The 18,379-nt window shown below is 41.2% G+C and overlaps 2 protein-coding genes across 3 annotated transcripts; both read left to right on the forward strand.

Moving 5' to 3' along the window:
• The first annotated feature begins 725 nt into the window (after positions 1 to 725).
• Positions 726 to 6,323, forward strand: LOC148320305 (protein phosphatase 1D-like). 2 transcript variants are annotated; one of them, XM_088280453.1, is made up of 7 exons: positions 726 to 1,393; positions 2,445 to 2,673; positions 2,846 to 2,970; positions 3,047 to 3,228; positions 3,324 to 3,551; positions 3,809 to 3,896; positions 4,072 to 4,217. In XM_088280453.1, exons 1-6 carry the CDS (start codon positions 874 to 876, stop codon positions 3,890 to 3,892), a joined length of 1,368 nt encoding a protein of 455 aa, XP_088136579.1. In that variant the 5' UTR covers positions 726 to 873; the 3' UTR covers positions 3,893 to 3,896; positions 4,072 to 4,217. The 2 variants fall into 2 exon arrangements, with proteins under 2 accessions (XP_088136579.1, XP_088136580.1); XM_088280454.1 differs by lacking the exon at positions 3,809 to 3,896 and having other exon boundaries at positions 4,072 to 6,323.
• A 5,566-nt stretch (positions 6,324 to 11,889) lies between these two features.
• LOC148320306 (T-box transcription factor TBX2b-like) lies at positions 11,890 to 17,744 on the forward strand. The gene is made up of 7 exons (XM_088279662.1): positions 11,890 to 12,530; positions 13,077 to 13,344; positions 13,430 to 13,576; positions 13,737 to 13,813; positions 13,890 to 14,035; positions 14,680 to 15,149; positions 15,811 to 17,744. The coding sequence occupies exons 1-7, from the start codon at positions 12,184 to 12,186 to the stop codon at positions 16,195 to 16,197; spliced, it is 1,842 nt and encodes a 613-aa protein (XP_088135788.1). The 5' UTR covers positions 11,890 to 12,183; the 3' UTR covers positions 16,198 to 17,744.
• Positions 17,745 to 18,379: the final 635 nt, after the last annotated feature.

Genomic DNA, 18,379 nt, shown 5'->3' on the forward strand with positions numbered 1-18,379 from the left:
CTTTTGGCCTGTAAGAAACATCTAATTAGTACGTTTAATATTGTGTACACTGTATTATTAATAAGTAATATTTTTAATGTTTTATTTTATTGTTGTAGGATAATAAAACATTTTTGCCACCATTGTACAAAAATCCAGTAGAATTAGTATTTTGTGGTGGTTATAGTCACTTATTTCTGCACTGGCTCCCTGCTCATGGTTAAAATTCCCTTGCAGAGCCCTCAATAACTGTCAAGCTCCTCCAAGGCTACTTGGTGGATTTGGTGTCATTTCCTTGTCCTGTTTCAAGGTCACTCTTGTCCGGTGATACTCTTTCACCTCTCAAGAAATGAAAAAAAAAAGTGAGTGGGCCTTGCAATCCATTATTCCCATATTGTAAAATGCAATTCCTTATGATCTTGGAACTGCCAATGTATTTGTCATTTTTTAAAAGTTGTTAAAGACACGTTTGTAGCAGAAAAAAAAAGCAGAAGGGAAAATGTTTTTTAAAAAAATGACGATTTTATAGTTCTCATTGCTTGGACAATTTTCGTTTGTGAATAAAACACTTGTCCTAAAGAATGAAAAAAAAATAATTGAGTATTCAAAATTCCTATTTCATTTTGTTGTTGTTTTTTTTTTTGGACTTTAGTTTTGTTCTGTCCAGTACATCTGAAGAACCGTGTCACGCACATCTTACTTGTGCAACGGCGTCGTGACGTCATGACGCACAGCATGACGCATGACGCGAGAAAGAGGATAAACAAAAAGGAAGGAAGCCTTCGGCCATACAATCGCGGCAAAATCGGTTCAAAAATTTAGCTCGTGAGCTACAGTTAGCCACTCCGTGCAGCCTTTTGTTGTCTAGGTAGGCAGCATTTGGTGTTAGCAATCATGGACGATGCAATAATATTTCGGATGAGTGCGTTTTCCGAGCAAGGAGGGAGGAAATACATGGAGGATGTTGTCGAGATAAGAATCGAGTATGAGCCGACGTCGGCGGCTAGCGAAGACTACACAAAGTCGCACAGACATGGGGGACAAGACAACGCGGATCGCGACTCGCCGGATCGCACTGAAAGCGATCGACAAGCCCAAAACGTGCCCAGCGAGCCCGGCCCGGTTTCTGCTATGTGGGTTGAAAGCCTGGCAAGCGAGCACACCGGCGATCACAGCACTGAGTGTGTTCCAAACGAAAAAGTCGACGGGCGCCTTGTGGACACTCGCAGATCCGTGGCGTTTTTCGCCGTGTTTGATGGTCACGGGGGCCGGGAAGCTGCCCATTTCGCCCGGGAACATTTGTGGGATTTATTAAAGAGACAGAGGGGCTTTTGGTCCAAGGACCACTCGGAAGTATGTGGTGCTCTGCGGAAAGGATTCATCGCCTGCCACCATGCGATGTGGAAGCAACTACGTAAGCCTTTCCTTATATTTTGGCAATGTGGACGGAGGCTGCATCGCTCCCAGCTGAGCTGGTTATATGACACCTTAGAAAACGCTGACGTACCAACAAGCTTATAAGTCAACACACCGCCCAAGACCGAGACTGTTGAGGTTGATACCTAAAGCCATAAACTGCATTACTCCCATTTATATACTATACGGGTGGGGAAAGGATTCTATTAAAAGCATCCTCTACTTAAATAAAATCAAATAACAAAGGTATACAATACTTGACGATATTAAAAAAAAAAAAAAAAAAAAAAAAGATCTCTCCGCATACGCTACATTTTGAAAACTTGTCACTTTTATTAACTTACATGTGAAAACTGTTTTTTCTAATCCGGCCTTGGTTAATCTATGTTCCCACAGTTTTGAGCAGAGCTTCTCAAAGTGTGGTTTGAGGGCCACTAGTGGTGCATGGAGTTGCTCTTGTAGTTCCAATTCCATTCATGGTTCTCATCATATTTTGGTTAACGCAAAATACAGTTCTTATGATTTCTGCTGACAATTTGTCACGTCATAACATGAGTGAAATTCGGCCCCTGAAGATTTGTTCAATTTGAGTTTAATTTAACTCTGACAATTTGGTGTTTAACTTCAGTGGGATTGTACTAGTGATTTTTCAGTCTGGAAGTTGAACTCCAAAATGTAGGATAGATGACAAATTTATGTTTTTATTGGAAGACACAAAATCAGCATCTGTACAAATTTGTATGACTACATACTGTAGCCATAGTTTCCTGGTTTACATAATAATCCAATTTTCTTAGTGATTATCATCAAGTGAAGGAAGGATGTAAGCTTTCAAACGTCAGGTGACCAAACCCGAAAAAAAGGTACGATGTAATGTTAGCAAGATGAGCTCTCGGGCTCTGGAACATAAATTTCAGTTGACTTCGGATTTCAATTCTGCTTTAATAAGCGATTATTAAAATATATGAAACGAGTTGGAATTGTTGACATTTGCATTTCAGTGCATGTAAGAATAAATCATTTCTTCTATTTTTTATTTTTTTTTGCAGCGGAGTGGCCTAAAACAATTACAGGTCTGCCGAGTACGTCAGGCACCACAGCGAGTGTGATTGTGATCCGCGGAGTTCACATGTACGTAGCTCACGTGGGCGATTCGGCAGTCGTGGTTGGAGTGAAAGAAAATGAATCGGATATCACACTTCAAGCTCTTGAAGTCACGCAAGATCATAAACCTGAACTTCCTAAAGAGAAGGAGAGGATTGAGCGACTGGGTGGGAGGTGAGTGTGGGGACATTTCTCAAGATCCAATACTTTTTGTAATCCAGTTTGCTCTTGCTCTGGCTTAATCCAGAGGAAGAATTCTGATTTAGCAAGCACCGATGAGTCATTGTGTGATCCGTAAACATATCACGCATGAAATGCGATGATTTTTTAATTTTTTTTGCTGCAGTGTAATGAAGAAATCTGGGGTGAACCGCGTCGTGTGGAAAAGACCCCAACTGACGCACAACGGGCCAGTGAGGAGGAGCACGGTCATCGACCAGATCCCCTTCTTGGCAGTGGCGCGATCGCTTGGTGAAGACGCCGTTCCATAACACGAGTGCAGTTTGGCAACCCATGATGTTCATGACACTTTTTATTCTCTTGAAAGGTGATTTGTGGAGCTACGATTTCTACAGCGGAGAGTTTGTGGTGTCGCCAGAGCCCGATACCACGGTGATGACCCTTGACCCCAAACGACATCGCTACGTCATCCTCGGCAGTGACGGTCTATGGAACATGATGCCTCCGAAGAATGCCGTCAATATGTGTTATAGCCACGACAAAATGGTGGTGTGTAGTTTAGATGCCGTAACAGAACATGACATTTGTTAGCTTCTTTGATTTTGTTGTACTATAATTCCACGATCTCCTCGTTTGCGACCTAGGGGCCGAAAGGAATGTCATGTGCCTGCCGGTTGGGCTGCACCGCGCTACTTTTTTGGAAAAAGCGCATGCTTCGCGCCGACAACACGACAGTCATCGTGCTGGCGCTGCAGGAGCGCAGCGGCCCGACGATCCCGATGCATCGAGATGAGATTGTGGTGGACATGGCTGAGGGGATTGACCACATTCCCTTCCCGGGAACTCCTTATAACTTATATGAAGTTCCGAAGGTCAGTATCACAACTTGAATTCGTCGTGACTTCACCCTGCGTTTTGCCTTCAGGTTGAACCACTGAGACCAGGAAATCGAGTAACTTGGGATTTTCTAACAGAGTTGGTCACTGACCGGATTTATTCTCCACTATTCCCTGTATTGTTATTTAAAAACTCGCAATATGCTCGCCGGTTAAAATGTGGACGTTCAAGTTCAAAGAACACTTGACCAGTGGTTCATCATATCATGCTTTTGTTTTCGGGGGGCCAACAGGCGGAGCGTGAGGATGGCATGTTTAATGAAGAAGATGAGATATATGGAGAAGAACATGAGGGATGGACATGCCTGGAGTGGTAGTCAGGTGACTCATCTTGAAACCGTGTCATTAGCTTATTAGCTGTTTTTTTTTTTCTGCTAGATCTCAATTTAAAAAAAAACAACTCATTCATTGATTTTTGAATGATGAATTTTTCTGTTACAATTAATATTCCATCTTTTAATGATCATATATATGTTGTTACTTTTTTTTTTTTCAGCGTCATGAAGCAGAGAATGCCTCCTCTCTCCTTAAACAACGTACAAAGACTTTGGAGCAGGAATTTGGGGTGTATGAAGCGGCTTTCCGTGCCACCGCGCATGTCGTGCCTGACGTTGACTCCACGCTGCCCCCTTCAGACGGGCCACTGAATGTGTTCCAAAGGCAAGACTCGGCAATCCACGCGGACCGGACTTCTGAGTCGCCTTCGCCGTTAAAAAGGTCTCACCGCTCTGCGCCCGTCGCCCGCGATGATGCTCAGCGTGATCAATCCCCAGACAAAAGTTTGCCTCATAAGTCGCCTCGTTGCAAAAGTGAACAGTCGTGTGAAATTCACAAGCGAGAGAGCGACAACGCAACCGGACCGCAGCAGCACAAGGCTTTCTTGTGTGTATACTGAACCACAAGCCTCTTTTGAGAGATTTTGACTTTATTTGTATAAAGTCACTTATTTGTAAATATATAGCTAACGTTGATATTTTAAATGTGCGTTTTTACATTTTTCTCATTTGGCTCGACTCGCTGCCCCATCTTTAAATTTTAGTCGGAAATTGTAGATTTGTTCAACGTACGCTGTCTATTTTCATACTTATACACGACTATAATGACTAAAGTATATATCGAAAGGCTATTTTGATGCGTAAAAATGTCACCAGTTCCTTTAAAAGGACTTTTAAAGACTCAAGATGGCCCGTTTTTCCACTAACAATCTCAGTTAATATTTTTTTTTAATCAGAAAACTGAAATGAGTTATCGTTTAATTTATTCATTTAGGAGAAATTATAAAATAAGTGACGACCTGAAAAATGCCTACGTCTAATGAGGAATATGGCCACGCCCCCTCCGCTCTCCCCATGTTTCGGCGAGTCATTAAAGGGACCGATGACACACTCATTGGAAATCATTGTACTCTCTCATTGCTTATCACGTCCTAAAACAGAGATCAATTGGCACCAAAATTCACGTGGACAGCTCTACCAATGACCACTTAAACATATTAAAAGGATTAACCTCTGCGTGGCTGATTTATATAAAAATGAGGAGATATCAAAGTGAGCAGAGGTAACGTAAATTATGGTGTTAGGACGCGGCAAACTGCTTTTTTGCTGATCAAGATGAGGATGATGATTTTTTTTCAAATGTAGGCGACATAACTATGACGCACCGTTTTATTCTTTGGAACGTAACAGCTCCGGGCTACACGTACGCCACTCGATGGAGCGTTCCAATTCGACTCGGCAATGTTAACATCAGTGAAGCGTCTCTTTAAGATTATTTGGATTTGATCAATTTTTCTCAAATCTATCCAGAATTCAGACCAGTCATCACTGGGACCCAAACATACTGCTAGTGATGTTTTGTTTTTGAAAGGCTCTTACTCAGTGGGCGTCTTACTTTACAAATTTGTGATGGTTACGCTAGAAACTAATGAATATTTAGAGTAGTTATATCCCTGAAAATGTCAGTTTTCCACAAAATATATTACTTTTCGAAAGAAATGCTACTCATTTTGTCATCACAAGCTTGTGCTTTTTGCAGGTGTTTTGTCATCGTCCCCAAATTGTTTTGATCGGTACATATAAGCTATTTAAACAATTTACTATGCGCTAATGATTTTCAATGGCTCGTTGTGTACATTTGTAGGAGATTTGCGTATGAATCCGCCCCTGTGTGGTACTCAGTTGGAATGAGTATCCATTATAGCATCAAGTCAAACTTGATGCGGCATGATGATGTTGTACTAAATTTGTTTGCCTTTTTTTTTTTTGTTACATGAATTGTTGCCTTAGCACAAACAAGTTGGTGCTTTTCGTATGAGGGATCCAGATATTAATGAATTTCCCGGATACTTTGACCTGTGGTTAGGCTTCATTTTATTTATCATGCACCTTCAATTTTCCTCACCAAGGTCATATGACATGAAACTAATAAGCCCGTGACGTGGAGTCCCCGCCACAATTGCAGGCAATTTGTTTATTTTGTACAGTTCATTATGCAATAGGAGTTTGTACAGTACGTTATTATGCAAAGTAATCTGGTTTCCAGAAGTCTGGCATGCTCAGATCTCTTCTGCGTTATGAGGTTTCCAGAGCTCATGGCTGTTAATGGACATGTTGTGTGTTTTGACGATTGCAACACTTTGCTTTCATATCACCGCCACTTCTCAGGACTAACTGTTGAGGTACATTCGTCAAAAATGACTGGATATATACTTGTGTTCTGTGTTGTAATAAAGTTTCCATTTTACAGTTGGAGCGTTCGTTTCAATGTAGCCAAGACCATCTGGCCGGAGGAGGGGCGCGGTCAAGCCCGAAAAGGTGGGATACCTTTCAAAATAAAAGCTTGAGAGCACTGTCAGACAGGGTACGGTGGCCGAGAAAGGCCGCAACAATTGCAAAAGACGCACACGCTCACGACAACATTCCGTTTTGTGTTGCTGCGGGCCACTTGCAATGCCGTTTTGTACCAGGAGATGGCAGCATTGTTAATTGATTTTTTTTTTTTTTTTTTAAAGTCTCGTCTCCTCGTCACTGTTTTAAGATGTGCTATTGTGCTTATTTGTTTTATGAGCGGACCTTTATAATACCCAATATACTGATGGAGCCCTTGAAAATAAGAGCAACTTTTGTGTTGTTTTGTACTCGCAGTGAGACAAACCTGGCTAAAACAAACCAGAGGTTAGTCTAGCATTTTTAAAAAATCTTTTTAGTGAAGCTGCTACCCAGTGTAATTCTTGTCCTGCATTATTACATTATTATTACAAGTCGAGGTAATGCTGTAATGTTGTTGGCAAACGCCATCTGCTGGTGTTTTTAAGCCATGCCTTGAAATTGTTTTGAAATGTTTACCATTTGCTTCCATTGCAAACATACGGACAAACATTACAAAGTGATGATAGTGGTGTCTGGCCCTGAATATTTTATTGACTGTCAGCCCAACATCTGCTGACCTACCTCGCACGCAACTACCCACTCTTGCCGCATACACTGTCACTTTGCATTAGCAGTCACATCATCACTAGTGTCTCCCGCTTGTCTCTCGACTCTTCTGCTCCTATTCCCAACAAATATGCATCTAGAGCAAACCAGGCGGGAGTTACTTGAACACTTAATGGTTTTTTTTTTGTGTGTGTTTGTCCCCCCCCATAACTTAATTCCCACCTCTCACTCGCCCTATCAAATCAACATGTCGAGCTTTCCCCCCCTTTTTCCATCTCCCCGGCATCTTTAGGTGGAGCCTCTGTTCTCCTCACGTCTGCTGCCCTCCCTCTGACAGTAATCAGTAGTGTTTCAACAGGGTTTTAATGGTCTGTCGTCTGGAACTCTTGGGAGGCTGCGGGGTAAGTCCTGAAAGGAGGAGGACCTCTCAGGATAATGGGAGATGACGTGACCTTGTTTCCTCTCAGATCAGGGATGTCATCGAAAATGCTCTCCTTGATTCCACCCCCCTCCCCCTTGATCAAATTCAATTTCAAATCATTTCTTTTTTTTCCTCTCTTTTAAAGGAATTTCCCACGAAGTTTTGCGGTGCAAGTGTCAGCTGTTGTTTTTTTTCTCTCGTTTATCAGTCGCTTCATGGGACTCACATTTAAAGGCATCCTGTGATTGCTGATCCTGGCGATAGCAACAAATAAGAGGAACTTGTCGGACAATTGCTTCTCGTGGTCCTGGCTCATGTTTAATGCCAACTGTACTCTTTATCATGTGGACACGTACGGTTTAATTCGTTCAACCAACAGGCAGAGACTCAGTAGCCTCCTTAACGTCTTATTTTTGTACTCAGGATTTCAACACCCTCTGCAAATGACGAACACGCAACGTATGCGCACACGAATACACAAATGAAACATAATCAGTTCACGAAAAGTGAGTGTAATGCGATCGAGACAAAAATGGTCACAAGTGGAAAATGTGGAAACTTTCTGTTCTCGTAACATGATTTAGACTTAGGATCAGTGTAATAAGTTAACTGAATTAACTCTCCGGAGGTGAGAGTTCCTTCTCAGTGTCTCTGCTGGCTGTGAATCAATCTTTTAAACGCCAATGAGCCCTTTTGCTGCTGACTATACGCAAGTTACGTGTTATCGGAAAAGCACATGCTTTTTATTTCTTCTTTTTTAATCACATTTATTTGCGTCAATGAAAGAAAGGACTTTCAGACCGCGTAATTACATTTATAACATGTTGTACGATCGCCTAATGACTTGCTGTCGATTTTTTAAATTGTGTTGGAGTACATGACTTGCATGGAAGCAAACGGCTTCGGGAGTAGAAATGTTGATCGTGATAAAAAATTGAACAAAAAAAAAATCTCTCTTTGGTCATGACGTTCTTCCATGAAATGGGAGCTGTGACCTAAAGGTCTCATTTTGGGACTGGATTTAAAGGGTTCCTCAGGTTAAGATTCTTAACCGCCTTTAAATCGCTTCAAACAGATAGGCCAGCAGTGGAGGAAATGTTTTGATGTACTTTTATATGCCCGCGTTAGAATTCAGTTTGCTGGATTGTGTGTGTTTTATTCGTCAGTTCAATAAAAAGTTAGTTGAAGCTCTGTTTCGCAAAATATAGCCTCCGACAATTAATCGTCAACTAAAGCTGGTGAGTATAAGCCAAGATGTTTAAAAGGATGGCACGTAAAATATGTCAATCATTTATAAGCTTAATTGAAATCTTCCCAAGGATGACTGAGCAACATTTTTTTTTTCACCTGAAACGTATCATGAATGGCATGCGGCAAGTCTTTGAAATTTGTGCTACGGCAGTTCTGTTAGCAGGACGCGATAATTAATCCTCACTCAGCCGTGGTCTTGCTCCAACTCGACCTCCAGTAGTTTCTAATGCGCTTACTCCAAGCAAACCTTTGAATCCTGGATTGAGATGTCATAGGGGGCCATTGCTGTGATCCAAGGGTGAGAAGTGTTATCCAGCTGGATTCCCAAATTGACACCTGTGGGTTTTTTTTAAAGCTTTAACTGACCCGATTAACCCGCTTGGTTATACAGGACTTTCCGAGCTAAGCATCGTGTGTCCCAAAAAAAATATTGATTTATTATACGGAACCAGAGTATTTGGACGATTGTTGTGGCTTCGTTTGCCGTGTTGGGAAATAATGAACAAATATAATGATTGTATGTTGAATCTCAGATATCTCTACTTCACTTGAGTAGTTATTTTTCTGATGACGTCTGACTTTTATTTCCGACACGTTTGAAAACTCTGCAATGTTGGGCAAGTGACTTTAAAATTTTGATACATTACATATTTAATGTTACTTGCAAGGGAAAGTAATCTGTTACTTTACAATATTACTGTTTTTGGCAGTAATGAGTAACTCAAGTTACTTTGAAGTGTTTTTTTTTAAATCACCGATTAATTAAAAAAAAAAAAAAAAATTGTTTACATTTTTAAAAATTGCACAATTTTCCACCATACAGTAGCTGGTAAAGTTAACTCGTAATTAAGATATTTAATTATATAGTGTCAGAAATAATCCTAAATGTTTCGACTGGATGGTGGCAGATCACCCCCGACACCTTTGAAACCATCTGATCACTTGATTCTTGGCTTGGTTTTCAGCAGTTATCACATTAATGTGGTGATGTGATAAATGATAGAGAGACTAGCGAGGTGTTTCTTGTAGAACAAATTCTGTCCCGTCAGTGTGTGTGAATTTCTTGACACAACCACCCCCCCCCCGACAAAAATAGACTTTAAACATGCATTTTTAACTGCGCACAGTGAAGGGTCCACTTCTGGGACTCCTCTCCAAGTGTGGCACTTCTTGTAGAATCATGGTGATTTTTCAGAGTGGCTACAAAGGAATGAAAATGTATGCGATTAAAAATAAAAAAATTTAAAAAAAGAAACTGACTTATTTGGGGTTAACATACATTGTTGTTGTTTTGGTTGCTGTTGAACAAAGTAAAAGCGTCACAGACATATTTGCGAGGCCTGTGTTCCACCCAACCACATTTTGTGGAAATGAATTTTTTATTCTATATATATATTTTTTTTTTTTGCATAACCCCTAACCAGTAAACAAAAGGCAACAAAAACACGATGCTCAGAAGTGGAGGGTGGTGCGTCAAAGTAGAGACGGTTGCCAACTACTTTTGTACGATGGCCTCACAGTTCACAGGTGCAGGGTTGGATTCCGGCTTTTCTCCGGGTGCGCCAGTTTCCTCCCACATTCCAAAAACATGCACGGTCGGTTGATTGAACGCTCTAAATTGGCCCTAGGTGTGAGTGTGAGCACAAATGGTTGTTTGTCTTTGTGTGCCCTGCGATTGGCTGGCAACCCGTTCAGGGTGTACCCCGCCTACTACCCGAAGATTGCCGGGATAGGCTCCAGAACCCCTAGCAACCCTCAAAGCCATATATCCGAGGGTGAGATGGTCTATTCCCCTTTTAGAACCCTCTACGGAACGACAGTCATCTGTTATATTATTCGGATCACGCCGAGGTTTTGCGTTCATTCGCTCTCCATATCTTTTGGTCGTCTTCAGCGTCATAAAGTTCTAATGATGATACAATCCCACATGCCTGGAGCCTGCAAAGTGCACTCAAGTCTGGACTTTTGGTTTACGGGATATTTCCACACAACCACTCCATATAGAAGCACCACATTGATGTAAGAGCAAACGTGCACGTACACCATCGTGCACGTGTTAATTGAAGTGTTTCTATTTTAATGCCAAATCCAAATGTATTAGCCTTTACTTCATCAGAGGAAGTTTCCCTTCCAATTATTGCTATGTCGCCACACAATCCACAATATCATTAAAAGATTTATTCAAGTTCATTACAAGAATCCCTGCGAATAACAGACACTGAACGCCTGTGACATTCGATCCCTCAGGCAGTGCTGCATTAAAATCCATCATGAGTCTCGGAGGGATGTTGCTGCTTCACTTCGCAGACACTTTGGAGACACATTGTCAGCAAACAGAATCCGCATCCAGAAATGGTGTTGAGATAGTCTTACAGACTGCTATGACCCGAAAGGTGCATATTAGTTTCATTTTTCATGAGAAAAGAGGAAAACATCATCCAGTTTCGACAAAAGGCAGTAATGGCGCTACATGTTTTGCATTTGTATGCCAATTTTTATTTGCTTTTCATCACATGTGCAATCAGAAGATTTATCATATCTAACATGTCATTTGGTATGAACGTGAACTTGAGTGATTCTCCACATGTGCTCTACGATTGTAGCGAGTTCCTCACTTCTCACCTAAAGTCAGCTGGGATTGTCTCCTGTTCATCTGAGACCCAACTGTGGCTAGCTGGATACAAAAATTGAGAAAAAAAAAAAAAAAAAACTTGCTCCCATTGTGAGGAAAATGACACAAAGTTCTTCCACTGGAGCAAAGAACAGCAGGCAGGAGCAACGCGAAGCTTTCAAACAAAAGTAGTGAGTGCACAATTCGACTATACTAGTGCTGTAACCAACATTTAGTGTGCTCTAGTAGCGTTCAAGTAACTAGTGCACAGTTTTGCCTCACAAGAAATTTCTTCTATTTTTACTACTGCACAGAAACGTCAGAATGTTGGGACAGACATTGTTTTCGTCGCCAGTAAGGCGGTCGTTCTACTTGTGCAATCAACAACTGGAAGAATTGTCAGACTTGTGATAAAAAAAATAAAAAAAAGCATAATAGTGGACAGCATCTTGCACTCGTAAAAAGCTCAAAATGGCTTTCCATAACTTCCTGTGTGTGTGGTTAAGCAATTTTGGAGGTGGGAGGGTGGTCTATGCTAGTGACAATCATCATGAATAAAACATTTCTCCAGCTAGTCTCCAAAGTCTTGAAGTGCCTCCAGTCAGGGCAGCTAAACTCCGCCCATCTATTGCACTGACAACTGAAGCGCAGAACTTCACTTTCTGGAGCTATTTCAGTGTTTGCTCAACTGTCCTGTCCTCACTGGAGCTTCTCTGGAGTTTATTGACATTCTCTGGAATTGATCAACTCTTGGATATTATTTTTTTCCCCGCACAAAAGAAAGAAAAAGTCCACTTTTGGGGGGGTGGTGGGGGTGGAATGAGGCATCGTGCGCCCCGGGCAGGTGGGTTGAACCATTATCGCCCACTTTGATGGAGGAACCCTCAACGCATGCTCGCCATGGCTTATTTTCCGTTCCAAGCGCAGCGACCGGGTGCCTTGCCCTTGCCAGCCTTTCTTTCCGCGGCAGGGGTCTCCTTTCCTCCCTCGCTGTGTGTCCCGGCCGTGGCGTCCGGTTCGGGTTCGAGATCCGAGGTTGAGCCCGAGCAGGTGGGCACCGAGGCGGGGCTGCACGCAGCTTTGAGTCGGCAGCACCAAGCGGCCCAGTTGCGCTCCTTGAAGAATGCGCAGCCCGTGGATGGCTTGTGCGACGACCCCAAAGTCACTCTGGAATCAGAGGATTTGTGGAACGAGTTTCACCAAATGGGGACGGAGATGGTGATTACAAAATCGGGACGGTGAGTGCTGCTCCAAAGTTAAGGGACTTCTTGTTGAGAATAAGGATTTTTTTTATTGCGTTAATATCCATTGAACAATTTCATGGAATCTTACTGTTTGTTTCCTCATTTTTATGGAATATAAATATTAGTGTTACGCAGGAACAACCACAATAGTAAAACATTGTTGTCAATCAAAACGGAGATTTTCTTTTTGTACTCATTTGTGGACATAACGACGTGGTTTGTAAGTAGTTATCTGTCCAAAAAACTGTTTTATAACAGCAATAAAATGATTACATAAAAAATGACGACCAGAAACAAGTGAGAATCGGAAAAATAAAACACACAAGCTCAGACGGGAACATAAAAACGACATCATCTTAAGCAACGTTGAAAGCTCGGGAATTAAAAAGTATTTTGAATATATTTAATGCCGTTAAGGCGCCCGTTGAGTCCCAACCAGCACAATTTCTGTGGTTCTTTTAAAACAGGAGGGAAATAGTTTCTTATGAAAAATAAATAAATAAATAAAATGATACAGTTTCTACTTTTCATGTTTTACAGGAGGATGTTCCCACCTTTCAAAGTAAAGGTTGACGGACTTGATAAAGCGTCCAAATACATCCTACTAATGGACATTGTCACTGTTGATGACTTTCGTTACAAGTTCCACAATTCCCACTGGATCGTAGCTGGAAAAGCCGACCCGGAGATGCCGAAGCGCATGTACATTCATCCTGACAGTCCGTCCAAGGGAGAACAGTGGATGAGCAAACCCGTCGCGTTCCATAAACTGAAACTCACCAACAACATATCGGATAAACATGGATTTGTAAGTCATCACATTTATCTGAAATCACTTTTTAAAATGTCATTTTCTCACCAGTTAATTGTTTTTTTTCTCCGATATTTCTTAGACAATTTTGAATTCAATGCATAAATACCAGCCCAGATTTCATATTGTGAGAGCCAACGACATCATGAAACTTCCATACAGCACATTCTTGACCTACGTTTTCCCGGAGACAGAATTCATTGCTGTCACTGCATATCAAAATGAAAAGGTAACTCACCCAAACACACCGAATACGACTTTGCATCAGTGTAAACTATCGAGCATGCATGAATCGGAGCTTAATCGGACCAAATGAACCCGGTCACACCTTGTTCTGGTGGAGGCTATTTGAAATTAATAACCAGCAACTTGTCATGTTGTTTTGCAAGATCACACAGCTAAAAATTGACAACAACCCATTTGCCAAAGGATTCAGAGACACGGGAAACGGGAGACGAGAAAAGAGGTAAGCCTAGCTTGCAAGTGTAGAACTTTTGGTTGTCTTCATGGAGACCTCATTAATCTCAGTTTATGATCTGCAGGAATAACCCTTTAAACATTTCTCCACCGGATGAGAACAAAGCATATTGTGCCGATTCGAATGACTCATGGGAACAGCCCAGGACCAGTGACCCGTTTCACTCTCCTCGGGAATCGTGGGCTGCGACATCCATGCCAAACTGTCAAGGTGACGCAATAAGCATTTTGTTTCTTACCAGGTTGTTGTTGTGAGCATTTTTTGCATGAACGCTAACTGGCTGCTTTATTAATTTATGAAATGCACGGAAGACATAAATTAGTCATTCAAGTCACATCCTTCAGTTGATTGTTGTTGTGTGGTTAAAAAACGATTTCTTAGTGTTTTCCCTCATGGATGGGCGTGGCGTGGTTGGTTTTGGAATAGTGATTAGCGGATGGCGTTGTGTGCGATGTGAGTCTGGCAGGGAGTCAATAAGCATGTTTGCAGTGACATGAATGATTTAGTTAGCCGGGGCCAGAAATTAAAAAAAAAAAAAAAAAACACACACAAGACAAGGAGAGAAGTTGTTCAAATGTAGATCCCAACAACAAGTATGATTCAATTTGAAGCACCCGAAATAGTACGTCTGGCGCCTTGAATTTAATCAAATTGTCTTTTTTTTTTTTTTTTTTTTGCCTCGAAACATTTGGTCTAGCACTTTAAATGAGTCGCCATAATCTGACACAGCTGCTATCAAATCAACTACGGCAATAAATAAATAAATAAATAAATAAATGAATAAATAAATAAATAAATAAATAATACATAAATAAATAAATTGCAAATGTTTTACTCCCAATCACTCCCAACAGATGAAAACAACAGCGGAAGTGATTCAGATATTGATCTCCAAGGTGACGATGACGGCGAAAAATCTTCACCTCGGCTGAGTGTGAAAAGTGACAAGAAGGAGGCGGCAATGTCCACCAAGGCGTTTTCCACGGAGAGTGAGTCCTCACAAAGCTGCAGGAGTAAAATCGAAGATGACACGCACCCTCCGTTATCGGAAACACCGAGTTCGCCGTCACTCAGTGGCGGACATCTTCAAACTGTGGCAAATCTATCAAACAGCCGGCAGTGTCCTGAGCTTGGACCAGCTTTGCGCTTTCACCAGGGCCAGCTGTCAACGAAGACGGGGGCTATTCACTCCACATCAACGGGACATCTTTTTTCCTCTTTGTCAGGATTAAATGACCCGGAGCAAAGCGGTGTATCTTCTCAAAACATCACTTCGCCGTCTCCGTTCATGTTTCACCTGTCGCAGCATGTGTTGGTGCCGCAGGTAAGTTGATGTTGGGGCCCTCTGGGTAGCAGTGGCGGGTCGTGCATTTCACACGTAGGCCTTCAGTGAAGTCCCACTTAGTCTGACTTGAATAAATCCCCCTCATAATACCATCATTTATGACACCACTAGACAAATAATATACAAAAGCACACTAACACAGTACTGAGTGAGTGTTGAACGAGCTAGCTTCCTCTTGAAAGGTCCATCTTGAAAATGGCCTCGCAAGTGCATCTGCAATTAAATTAACGCTGTAACCAACTCGTAATCTGATTGGCTATCACAACTGTCTATCAAACCTGAAAGCCCATTGACTTTGACAAAACAGATGCCCGCTCGATTGGATCTGAAGGCCTCGGACGAATAGTGCGTGCGCCTGGTATTGCGAAATCTGCCTGGCAACACAAGCTAGCGGAATTCTGATTGGATAAAAACTCTCACCTAAAAAATACAAAACTAGGATAGAATATGACATCTTTTTTTTTTTTTTATTTATTTATTAATTTATTTTTTATATTATGTTAGGCCAGCAGAGAAGGCCTTGCAGGCCTTGACCGCCCACCACTGCAGTGTACCAATTAAGCATGCATTGTAGGGGATTTCAAAATATTTTTGGTGATAAGAAGATATATTGATTCTTAACTTTGGTTTCTGTGAACAGGGACTCTCATTCCCACCTTTTGGAGGATTACTTTCATACCCGTGGAGCTACTTGACATCACCTGCTGCAATGAATCCCGCTCTCCCAACTGGTTCCACAACATCAGCGTTTGTAAGAAACCGCTCTTTTCACAGCTCTTTGCCGTGGTTGCGGATGAGTCCCTATCAGATCCCAGCTGCTGCCATATCAAGTCAAAAGCTGCTGACAGCAAGTTCAAACTCAAATGAAGTTGAGCGCTACAAACTGTACAGGCAAGGGAGCAGTCCGGAGTCTGATAATCACACCAACAACAAGTCCAGAAGCCATCAGACTGTTTCACTTGAAAATGGTAAAGTTTCCTCAGATGGACTCCAAAATGTTGCGTTTGATAAATCAGTTCCTCTATAACTATAAACGTCACTGAATGTTCATTCCGCAAGTAATGAAAAGCTGTTGAGATCTGCGTCGCACATGTCAGGGACAATTAATGTCAACAAATCAATGAAATGTTAAAAAAAGAAAAGAAAATCATAAAGTTAGTCACATTGCACGCAGCTGAAACTTCCATTCTTCTGGGATATCGTTCGACACGGTTTTCGGGTGTGTGAGGGGGAATGTTTGTCAAAATATGGAATCTGGATCAGACAAAAAATGCTTAACTGAAGCACTCAACTGTTTTGCTCGACTGATTGGATTTTCTCGCAATCATGGATTGGTTTGTGGGGTGAGACGGTGATCTAAGACGACAATATCACCATTTCTTCATTGTAATTGCACTCGACTATTTATGTAGATGTTTGTTTTTATTTCACAGGTTGTAAAATACACATTTTGTCAGCCATCATTCTCAAATCTGCCAAAGTTGCGAGGACATTTTATCACAGGTCACATGCGCACGTTTACGTTATTTCCGATGTCGTCGAGCAGCACTGTGGACTCAAACTCAGCATACTTTTGTGTGTATTTGTTTTCACGAAGAAAATAAAGACATTATGTTTTACGTTTTCTTTTTTTTTTTTGTCTACCAATGTGCTGTTGCCTCCAGACAAATGATGTCACAAAAACACAACTATGCCATCATGTTAATTTGACATAAATGAAAGAAATGAATGTTGGATTTGAGGAGCAAATGTATCTGTTTTGAAAATGAATGCCTTTTGTCAGGTCAATTTTTCAAGTTAGGCTGGAAAATACATAGCATTACACAAAATTGCAGTTCTTGGCACCGAGAGGTCAGCTCATCCCCCAAGAGGAAAATTGAACGAAAAAAAAAAAAACAACTACCGTGCATGTGCTGTTGTGTGAATTTTTTCCTTGACTGAACAGGACGACATACTGAGGGAACATGTCCACTGACTCGGAAACGTGGCAAGCGGGTCAATAGCCAAGTTTGGCCGTCAGCACAAAACTTTTACAGGTCTGGTGGGTTGTAAAGTAAAAGGCGAGATGAGAATGATGACAGTTAACATGCATCCACTGTTCCAGGACTACAGGAACGACACAAAAGATTTGGGACTCAAATATATTATGTTACCATACTTGTCCGGCTGTGCATGCACTATATAAAACTAACAGTCATTGATTGAACTAATGTCGTATATACGAGAACATTTCAATGTTACAAGTCTATGCAGTGCAGTTTAAGCCCTATATGTGACTTTTCTTGCGTTCAGATGTTCCTAATTGAATTAAATCTCACGTTGACTTAATAGACATGATAACCAAATGCAATGTGGGCAGATGTTTACCTTAACACTGTTAAACATTCTGTGATGAGTGAAAAGGACAATTTGGGCATTTGTTTCTCTCATTGAATCTCTCTCTTGCAGGGAAAGCAACATGATATAATTGCTGGTGCTTTTTTAAAAAAAAATTGGTAGTGACGATACAGCGACATGCAGGCCCAGCACACTGCAAAATAATAAAAATGAAGACAAATGCTTTGCTGTGAAAGAAAGGCCATGCTGTTTATACCCAAATTACTTTCAACTGCATAGCAAGTGACTTTAAAGCCATCTAGTGGCTTGGAATTGTACTGACGATGTGTACAGAACTTGAAAGTATATTTTGAGAGTAATAAAAAAAGGTGTCCTGTGTTGGTTGTCAAATTGTCTGTAGATTTAAATGCGCGCTTTCCTATGAATATCAATATAAGAACTCAAACAATAGTAGTATTTTAAGAATATGAAAACCGAAGTTTATGCTTCTAAATGATTTAATATTATCGGTATATTTGACTGCAGACTTTGGAAAAAAAATATATATAACAAATTTGATCAAATGGAACTGTGATGCTCATTATAGACAGTCTTTCGATGGAGAGGGCAAATTTTATTTAGTAAAATATGTAGGCAAAAAAGGACAGTTGATGGTTTTGCGATACAATATAGTACAATAACATTTGAAGCGTTTCTATCGATTTGTTGAGGCATATGCACGACGGGCTCTGAGGAGAGAACACCACTTCCGGGAAAGCCTAAAAAATCTTCCTAAACACGCCCACAGAAACGCCCCTACTATTTCATTGGTTCTCAGAATGAGACCTTCTAGAACTAGAACAAATAGAGAGAGACCTTTTATTAGATTCGCG

The sequence above is a fragment of the Idiotropiscis lumnitzeri genome, chromosome 17 (genome assembly GCF_059441095.1).
Source record: "Idiotropiscis lumnitzeri isolate Australia: NSW breed Sydney's pygmy pipehorse chromosome 17, RoL_Ilum_1.0, whole genome shotgun sequence".
NCBI classification, from domain to species: Eukaryota; Metazoa; Chordata; class Actinopteri; order Syngnathiformes; family Syngnathidae; genus Idiotropiscis; species Idiotropiscis lumnitzeri.